The 10773-nt window shown below is 38.0% G+C and overlaps 1 protein-coding gene across 1 annotated transcript; it reads right to left on the bottom strand.

Annotated features, from left to right (window-relative positions):
- Positions 1-7236: 7236 nt before the first annotated feature.
- Positions 7237-9050, bottom strand: LOC106627556 (phospholipase A2 inhibitor beta). The gene has a single exon (XM_014247708.3). It carries the CDS (start codon positions 8830-8832, stop codon positions 7351-7353), a length of 1482 nt encoding a protein of 493 aa, XP_014103183.3. The 5' UTR covers positions 8833-9050; the 3' UTR covers positions 7237-7350.
- Between the last annotated feature and the right edge of the window lie 1723 nt (positions 9051-10773).

The raw sequence follows: 10773 nt of genomic DNA, 5'->3' as shown, positions 1-10773 counted from the left end.
CTCAACTTTGCCCAGAGTATACTCCCATATAGACACATAGTATAAGCTCGTCTAACACCGTACTCCGCCGTAGCCACTAGCAAATCTATGCTGCTTAGTCGCTGCTTCGGAAAGCGAGCGCCGCCAGCGGTTTGAATGACAACCGCGTTGTTGCAGGCGCTGCCAAATTAGCGCGGGTGGATGCTATGGCTTTTGTTGTTGTGCGCTTTTGTACTAGTCCATTCAAATTTGCATGCTCTTTTGTTGCTATTGTTGCGTTTTGTTTCTTATTTTTGGCGTTTTTTTCGTTTCGTCTTTTTAAGCGCAGAAAATTTATGGGAAATTACGAAAATTTATTGCGTCTGCTTTGCATGCAAATTTCTTCTTTTCATTTTTGAAATCAGTGGTGGAAATATCATAAGTAGAGCCTTTTTGTGAGATTTTCACGTGTACTTATTATTTTTTCACGAACTTCCTATATTCTAATTTATTTTTGCGATTAAAAGTGGCATTGCTGTTGCACGCAAAGCTTTTACCTGGTGTTTAGGTTTGAAGGAGGTCATATGTCTACAGGGAAAAGTGGCTAGACATTTTCTCTTCTTCTGAAATATGTATGGCTTATTTCTATTCATTTCGCTAAAAATCTATAGAGTGTGTATATGATTTTGTTAGTTTGAAAGTATATGTAAAGTAGTTTCGTTGTGAAGCCGGCAAGAAAGTCTATATTATCATGTTAGCAGGTCACCGATTGCAGGTTCGCGAGGTACTTACTATAGTAGGCATCTCAAAAGTATGAAGTGAGTTATATCCTGCATATTAGGCATTCAAGAGCTGTTGGCGCAAAGGCTAAAATTTTTGCTCAATTCGAGCAATATATGTAACCATGAAGACACTTCACAGCACAACGCACAGTTCGACGCTGTTAAAGTCCAATTCGAAGCAGGTTTTGGTCGTCCTCATAGACGAGACATGGCTTCACTGATACTAACTAAGAACTAGGAATATTAGAAGCCATCGACTTCCCGGCCGAACAGTGATGGCTACCGTTTACTAGAGTTTATGAGGTGTGATCTAAATCTACTAGCTTGAAAAGGGTAAATGGTGCCGATGGTGTCCCTATTTGGACAAGAAAAATGTATATGCCCACTTCAAATTGATCGGATCCATCGCATTTCCCAGATTTGAGCTGTGCGACGCCTTTTTGTTTCTACACTTGCAAACTTCACCCATCGAGTATAAATTTCAGTAGAGTGATAAAGTTGTCGGCGCCACAAGGGTCAACAGGAATACTGAAAACATATTTTTCAGATACGCTAATTAAGTTAGCCTATCGCTTGGTCAAGTACATCGACCTAAAAGAAAGTTTATCTATTATATATTGAGGAATAGCTTGAAGTTTGCGTACATCCATATGCTTCAAGTTCGAAAATGGAAAAAATGGACCATGCAATGTAACACCATTTTGTCATCATATTCAATCCTTGAAATCCCTTGGCATAAATCACCCCTTCTACAACACTTATCTGCTGTCAGTAACAGTTAACTGTACCCCAATTCAAAATCATCCCCCTAAACATAAAAGACAACCAGATTTGCCAGCGGCCACAAAAAGCACAAATCAATTGTGGCTTAATTTTCACTGATTACCATTGTGTCATCTAAAGTGGCCCTTCTCAGTATCCAAATAAACGAGAGTAAATAAATCCAAAGGACAATCACCTCAATGCCAGCAACTTACTTACAAAAGCATATGCTCGATACCTTTCCGCTCCGTTTGCAGATTTTTCTTTTTCTGCGCTACATTTAACAAATAGCAAATTTAATTGCAAATGTACTTTGCTCGGCTTTTATTATACGTTGACAATCGTTGGCGCAGATTTGTCTTTGTGTCGACACGTGACTATGAAATAAAAATGTGTACGTCGCCTGCTATGCTTGGAGCGCAGCTAAAGTGCAGCGCATCCTGCCAGCAGCAGTCGGCCAATATCCTGCGGCAAGTGTGCGGTTTAGTTTGCACAAAAGATTTATGATTCGTGCATTCATTATGGGTGCGTACAGTGAGAGAAATTTTGCGTGAAATGTTGGCGAATGCGGTGAAAAGTGAATTTGCTGCAGCTTTAATTGAAGGTTTCGAAAACTATAGCTCAATCATTATTTAGAAACCGGTAATGAGGTTAGATAGTCAGTAAATGATGTCAGAGATGATCCTGACTTTCTACAACTATAAATTATAAAGCGTCAGATAATTTATGACAGGAAAACATAAAGGGAAAGCAAGAGAACTAACTAACGATTTTTATTTTAGAGGATAGTTTGAAGGTCCTCGGACAAATGTAATCGAACCTGGCACTCCTGACATTTCATGGTTGCTACCTAATTGAAAACCATGGAAAAACAATATATACCGATTTCGAAGTATTGCAAACACGCGCACCGTTTTGAACTCAGTAAATTATTTTCTTTACTCTTCCTTAAGGCTCTCTTACAATCTCTCAGCACCTGAACAAACATCCATTTGCACTAAAATCTTATAAAAATCCAGTAGCCCTTTTACTGATTTATATATGATTCTTGAGTCAACATTTTTTATTCTAAAAAAATTTTTTTTCAAATCTCAAAACTTTCTCGTAATTATTTTCTTTTGAAGCAAATGAAGTCCCTACATACATATATGGCGTTTATTTCGAGCTTATATGCTTTTTCCAATTTGTATTCATCCATTAGGGATGAGCCATCTTAATAGACGCAACTTTTACTAATTTAATAGAGCCATATTTTTAGTAGAGGAAGCTCGGAACCACTAGTGCTTTCTTATTGGAAAACTTTGTTGCATGAGAGAATTCACCGGAGTTGGAGGCGACTTTTCGCACAAGACATACGATATCTCAGGTCTGACAAAAGAGTATTTCTCCATTATATTAGTCTGATTAATTTAGTGAAGTACTCTTTTTTGCAAGTATCATCTCCAACAACCAGGTATAACTTATTAAGAGTTACCTAGATGTTGGTAAGGGTTAGATAATGCGATTTTATTTTTATAACAGTGGAGATTTTTGTAAAGAATTGCGTCAACAGATCCCGCACGCTTCACAGATTGGGCTAGGTTACGAAGCTGACTCTCGCAACATGCATAACGAAGGATCCAACTTGGATAGGTGAGAGCCGCGCTTCTTTGTGATGCCAATAATTTCTTAATATAGACCTGGAGGAGACTCTAATGTTGCGACGGCGGATGTATTCACCCGATTCGTTGAAGGTATGACTATCGAATTGTTTCATCGGCAGTCTGGCGCATGCTGGACAAATGAGAAAAAAGTGCCACGCCGTCTTGTAATTATTCCTCAAGTCATTATGAAATAAAACGTTGTAGAATTCCTTCTTAAAGCTTGTCATTCCAGAGTCATAAGCTCTTCTCTAATTTATTATTCAATTCTCAGCTCTTTAAATTTGGACCAAACGATATTTCAATAACTTTTTTTATTGTGTACCTTCATATATACATGAACCCCACCTTGCGCAGACATCTTATCACTTCCTGTCGCTTAACAATCTCATCATAAACTTTAATGCGTGCCATCCGCCAATTTTAACGAACAAGAGCCGAGGATAACTCTCGACCCATGGCGAGTAAAGAAAATATTAATTTATTATATTTGCAATTCCCGGGCGGCGAGTGTCGCAAAGTGCCGAGTGCGTGGATGTGACAGGTAGCATACGCTGGAAAGTACACAGAAAGTAGATACACCCGAGGGGGTGTTCGCCACGACACGTGCATAAGCTGCATGCCACACATGACCTGCCATGTCGCAGCGTGCAAATGAAGCGCTTGAAGATGCTGCCGGATGAAGCAAAAGCATACTAAACATCAAATTGTTAGTGCACACGCACTTAGTTTTGTTGACGCACAGCGGTAGCCAGAAAGTGCCAAAAGAGAGAAACGCACATAAAAATGCAACATCACGACTGTGGAAAATTGGAAAACCCATTAAATGCAAACACAGCGACATTGAGTGTTGGTTGAAGAGAGTGATTAGGGGTGAGAGTAAGATGGCCGGAAAAGCATATGCTAAGCCATTGTTAGTAGCAATACGGAAACATTCCCACACCACACCCAACCAAGCATTTGCGTGGCACAGAGTGCTTGCAACCAATGCAGGAATCACTTGCCAGCCGATAACAAAACCACGACGAAACGAAACGCACACAGCGCAACAATCACAGATAAGTGGCAAGGATAACACAAGGATGTGGCATTAAAAATTAAACCGTTACAATAGGCGCACACACGCACACGCTCGCTCGAACACTTGAAACAACACTGTAGCATATTGAAGTGCCGATCGTTGGGATGCATCGCTGGTGAATGCTGGTTGTTGGCTGGTGGCTGGTGGCTGCTCGGTCGTTAGCCACTTTGTGCCTACAAGCTCTTGGAATCGCTTGAAAATGACATATAAGCCCGCATTCGTCTAGCGCAAACCCAAATCAACCCACTCTGTGACAGGCCAGCGGTTGCGCCGTCTCTCTGCGTCTGCAACGCCAAAAACTTTCCCACGTTTTGCCTGCAACAACAAATAACATACACAAGTTACTTACTCGGAAGTGTTGCTGATGTCTCCGCGCTGTCATCAAAACAACAATAACCCAACAGTGCCTCGCTCGTTGGTCATGGCTCATCATCAGCGTGAGGGTTGTAAGCGGTCGTCTTCTGCCCCACGGCGGTCTCAACTTTAGCTGCAACTCATTTTGGGCTTTGCCGAGGTTATTAATTGCTGTGCGGGGCAAACGCGGGTGTGATCTCTGCGTATGAGCTGTGTGTGTGTCTCTCGATTTATACTCATTTATTTATTGTTTTTTTTTTGTTTTGTGTAGCTTGCATTGCTTTTTATTTGCGATTAGCGTTAAGGATCATCCCTTGCTGGCATTCTTTGTACAACAAACATTTTATTATATATATTTATATGTGTTAGTGTGCTTGCTTGCATCAAATGTTACTTTTGCTATTATTATTTGCTGTTTTAGCTATTTACCAACCACGCCACTCACACACAAACACACACACCCTTGCTGGAAATTGCTTGGTCCTTACCGCGCTGCTTTGTAGCACCCCTCTTTTGTGCGCTTGTTCGCCTGCCGTTGAAGTGTTCAATATTGTTTTGTATTTTATTATGCGTAAATTTCACATTTTGCTGGTTTCACAATTATCAACAGCTCATCATTCTTCATTTATGCAACTGTTGCGAACAGCACTGTAAATACGCAGTCGCACACGCACACTCACAGCGATATATACTTGTATGTATGCATTATTTGCTGTGTCTGCTCTTTAAATTCAATTATTTCGATTTATAGCCGTTAATTGTTGCAACTAATTTGCGCTTAGGTGGGTTTAACGGCATATACATCTATATATTACATATGTTTGTCGGTGTTTTTTGGCATGTTCATGAGAAACTTTTTAATTGCGTGTCTCGTGTGGTGTATATGAAGTATTTTTTCCGTTAAAGTGATGAAAATTGCTGAATTAGTTTTTACGCCTTTAAAATTTTGTACACTTCCTGCTACTTTTTCTAAGTGGGAATATGAATTTCATTTGCCTTGAATCCTTAAATTATTTGATTGCTTTATAGCACGCCATTTTCTTTCTAAATGAATACAAATGAAAAGGTAATCTCCCAATTCTCATGTAAGATAGACAAGCCTTTACTAATACTAAGCATTGTAAGTTGGAACTTTGTGAAGTATTTAGAGATAAAAATGAAAAACCTTCACCCAAAGAAACTAGTGCGTCAGGGCCTCAATTGCTTGTAGACACGGTGAAAATATTCATACAACGAGAGCTAAAGTAAGGAGACCTTAAAGTTCGCTGTTTGCGGCATTCGAATCAATCCGAAGCAAAGCGAATGATGCAGTAAAAGATTAAAAGTTCTTTAATGCTTTAGCTGAGCTTTATCGGCACTTCGAAGTGTATTGAGACCAATAACGATTTGACTATTGTATACTGAACCGAAATTGTGCACATGGCTTTAGCTGCTATAAAAATCGATCAAAATCAAGACCTTGTATGCAAAACTTTTACAAGATATATTCACGAAATTTGGCATGGTTTATTATCCAAAACAACGGTGCTATCTCCGAATACAATTTTCAGATGGGCTACTATAGCAAATAGCTTCCATGTAATGCCAAATGTCTTCAATAGATGAACACCAATAACGGCGTCAAGAGACATCAAACCTGTAGAAACCTCAAACTTTTTTTTATTTCTACTCTCGCTAGTTCACCTAAACAGCTGGTTATGTGAAGCTCTATATGTTTTTACTTTGATCCATTCACCTCGAGACCACCATCGTATAAATTTTACCAATTTATCTAATTACAAATTCTGGCACGGCTTAAAGCAATTAGGACCTGTTTGGTTTAAAAAAAAAAAACTTTATTAGGCTTATTACAAATAACAATAAATGTTTTTGGAGAGTAGCACAGTAGCAGTAGTTACCCTAACAACGAAGTAATATAATGCAAAATGCAAGAGTTTTGCTCATATATCTAAGCTCATTTTGCTCATTTTTCTATAAGCATTGTTTTTTGGATTCCCATAGAGCAACTTACAGCAATTATTTTTTTGGTATTCCATTTTACATTATTTTCTAAAATTCTTATGACACTAAACTGGAAACTCGTCGCTCCTTTCTTAATGTAAGGAAAGTTGCTGTGTCAGAACGCACCTTAAGTTATCAATGCATGCAGCTCATATTGTAAACGCCTCTAAACAAGTTTAAAAAATAATACTTGGCTCCAACATCTTTTTGAAAATACTATACACACTTGTCTCGTAAACGATTCTAGTTATTACAGCCAAGTTCGGCTACTACCTTGCATGCATAACTGATTAGCTTTATCTGGCATTGGACGAAAACTGCTCTATCATCTATTTTTTGTGGCATATCTCGTTGACAAATGTCAAAATGTCAAAAAAACTTCGCACGTAAAATAAATCTGATTATCTCCACGAATTAAAAAAAAACCTAAAATTTAAATATGACTGTTACTATTTTTGCTATTTTCCACCATTTTGAAAATGTCAATTTATTTGTATGAAAAACCATTAATATCACACACTTCACTTCCAACAAATTATAGAATTAATTTTTTTTTTCAAATTAATTTTATTTCATGAAAAATAGCATTTGACGCAATTTGCACAAATAATCTACATTTAATATTTTACTAATTATTTTTGATAGTTCATAATTTGGAGAAATATTTAAAAAACAAACCAAAATTTAATAAATAAAACATGAAATCACAAAATTTGAAAACTTCCATACATGCCCACATTTTCAAGAAAGCACACAATTTCCGATGCGCTGTTCAGTTCTCCGCACTCCTTATCGCCTTGCGCTTGTAGAACACCGCCGCTATCAGTGCCGCCGCCGCCAATGCGGACACAGCTGCAATAGCGATTACATAATAAAGTGACGTCACTGATTTACAGACATTGCTAGCCTTGAATAGAGTTACATTCCACTGCGCATTGGCATTGAAACATTTTACTTCCGCTAAATCCAAAACACGCCTGCGATTCAATTGGATAAAGTCCAACCACAGGAACGACGCAGTATCGCATTGCCAAGGATTGTGCGCCAACGAAAGTTGCGCTAAAGAATCGTGCAGATAGTGCAAGGTCTCATCGCTCAAATACCTCAACTGGTTATGGCGCACACTTAAGTTGACCAACTGACGTGGTTCAATCGCGCCAGGCGGTATCAATAATGTTTGCAGTCTATTATGCGACAAGTCCACACTCACCGAACTCATATTGCGCGGTAAACAGTAAACGTTCAACGAATTATTGTTTAACTCCAAATATTCCAGGCTCTTGAGTCCATCGAAAATGCTACAGGCCGTGGATGCCGCCATATCAAGTGTATTATTTTCCAAATTGAGATGTTGCAAAACGGAGAGTGCCACGAAAGTGTTCGGCTCTAACCGCTGTAAGCGATTGCAGGAGAGAAAGAGACGCTCGAGTTTATGTAACGATTGGAAGACATCAGCTGGCAGGTGACTCAAGTGATTATTGCTCAAATCCAACACGGTTAAATTGTACAGTTGATCGAAGGTGCCCGACGGTATGTTGGTCAATACATTATAGCTCAAATCGAGTTCGTCGAGCTGTTGAAGCGACGCGAAAAGTCCCTTTGTCGGCATTGACATGCTATTCTCACGCATATATAGTTGTGTTAAGTGAGCGCTGACTGGCGCCAGCAGACCGCTTGGCAACGCTGTCTCAATACGCGTCAAATCAAGTGTCGTTAAATCCTGAAAATCTGCCAGCACATGCTCGTCCAACGCTTCAAAGCCGCCAAGCAGAAAACTCTTGACCTTCGTTAGACTGCTGAGGTATTCACGCTTTAGTGGCACACTCGTAATGCCACGTTGCAGCTTCACTTGCGTGCCTACGCTAACGCCAAGCTGCTGGAAGATACCTTCGAATGGTATGCAGCCATCTATTGTAATAACCCTGGCGCGCTCCAATAACAACCTTGGCAGGTGGTCACTGATGTGCAAAATATCCTCATCACTGCCTTGGCAAGTAAAAAACATTGTCGTAGTGTCGGGCTCATTGTCCTGAAAGATGTAGATCTTCATGTGCTCCTCATTGCTGAAATCGATGTTGAATTGCTGCATGTCTAGTGTGTAGCACGTAACGTTGGCGGTTTCATTCAATCTCCTGCAATCCTCCATTTTGAACCCGCTGGTAGGCGGTTGTCTACAAATTGCTACTATATATAGGAGCAGTAATAGAATTTGCACACGCGTTGAATTTAACATTTCTCGGTCTCGGTTCCACATTAAATACAGAAAATAAAATAGTAAGATGGCCGGCGCGCTTAAAATACAACTAACTTCGGAAACTTGAAGGCAACTAATTTTATCAAATGAATTAAGCAAAGCAAAGCTTTTTCAAAGATTGCCAAACTTTCGGATACATTTATACCCTCGCAACTTGTTGCAAGCTAAGTAAAATTGTTTTATGTAACTAACGGTTATTTTCAAAAACGATGATTAATGAGCCCGTAATACGATTATATAAATACATTGAAATTGCTCGAATGAGTAGACGCATTAATTCTGATTTCCAAAAGCATTAAATTTTATGACTATATTTGAGTACTACAATATATACATACATAAAATTATTGTAGAAAAGCTTATATTATAATAAGACTTGATAACACCGTCTTCGACTACTATCCACCGAATGGTATAATCAGATACTTGACGTATATAACAATGCGGTTCCAGCCGAACTTGCTCTTCCGTATGCTTTGTAAAAATTAAGTTTCTAAATTAGCGCAGAACTCTTTCGCTCAATTTTTGTTATACTTGATATACTTGTATCCATTTTCCACACAATACGATTTCTTTACAAAAGCTTCCCACTAGAAATAATTTATATCGTGTATTTAGAAACGAGACAAAACTTCAATTTTCTTTAAACTATTCATTAAGAACGAGCGTAGAGCAGGAAGAAATCTTTAAAAACAATGCCTCAAATTTCTGATATAAAAGCGTGTTTTCGGTATTCTGGAAATCTTGAGTTGCACCTAAGATTGCATAGCATTTAGCACATAATATTAAGTTTCACTACACAATTTCTTAAGGGGGTATTCTGGTCTAGAGGCATGATTTTTAGGTATTTTTTAAAGTGATGTATAAAATAGGCAATCAATATTTTTACCATCCATTTTTTTATATGTTATTTATTAACCTTTTAAGAGTACAGAAAAAAATTAAAAAATTTTTTTTTCAAAATCCAAAATTTTAGCAGCCGATGAAGTGGGGGGTCTCGAAAAATTGGCAGATGGCCATACCCATGATTACATCCCTTCCAGTAATCTAAATTGAAAAAAATAAAAAGATTATTAATATACATGAATGTCGCAAGGTCATGAAATGGCGACTGTTTGAAAAAAACATTATTTTTGGACCATTTTTTTGACTTTCTCAAATTTTTTAAAAATACTAAATTTCGGAATTTGGTGATGGGGCTAGTTCATGGCCGAGAGGAGTCTATGAGGAAGATTCCCTGAAAATTTCAAGTCAATCGGTCCAATAGAACTTGAGATATCATGGGTATCAGGTTGAAAAAGACAGTTTCGAGAAAAACGCGTTTAAAGTTTTGCCCGCCGTTCGTTTCGTTTGAATGCCGCGCCAGCAAAATGCCTATATCTCCGAAAATAGTTCGAATTTTCAAAAATCCTCTCGTACACACATTCTTGAATAGTTAAACTTTGAAAATATGAAAAAAATTTATTTCTTGAAATTTCTAGACCAGAATACCCCCTTAAAGAAAACTTTTTATATTCAAACATTCAAATTCTCCTCAAATAAAAAACAAAACAATAAAACTATTTTGATTCACTTCGAAAAACTTGCACGGTGATGGCATACGGTTTCCTACTGGCAACGCAATCTCTATTCATGCACCTCATTCTATTTGTTGCTTAATGAAACAATATCTCTATGCAGTTTTCTCATTGTATGTGTAAAAATTATTTCCGTTTATTTTAAATTGTGATAAGCGTTTCCCATAATATAATTGACTGTTTTATTTATCGGCAAATAACGTTTCACATTCTAGCATAAATAAGATTTTATAGGCAGCTCGCTTTGATGATAACGACAACAGTTTGTTTGTGAAGAATTACAAATATTTCAAAAACATTTGAGTGAGTCAAACTCGTTAATATTACCCAAAAAATATATAATATGTTTACTTGAATATTGTTG

Source organism: Bactrocera oleae, chromosome 3, assembly GCF_042242935.1.
Source record: "Bactrocera oleae isolate idBacOlea1 chromosome 3, idBacOlea1, whole genome shotgun sequence".
Classification (NCBI taxonomy): Eukaryota; Metazoa; Arthropoda; class Insecta; order Diptera; family Tephritidae; genus Bactrocera; species Bactrocera oleae.
Note: the sequence above shows the minus strand (reverse complement) of the source record. Positions and strands in the feature narration are given on the sequence as shown.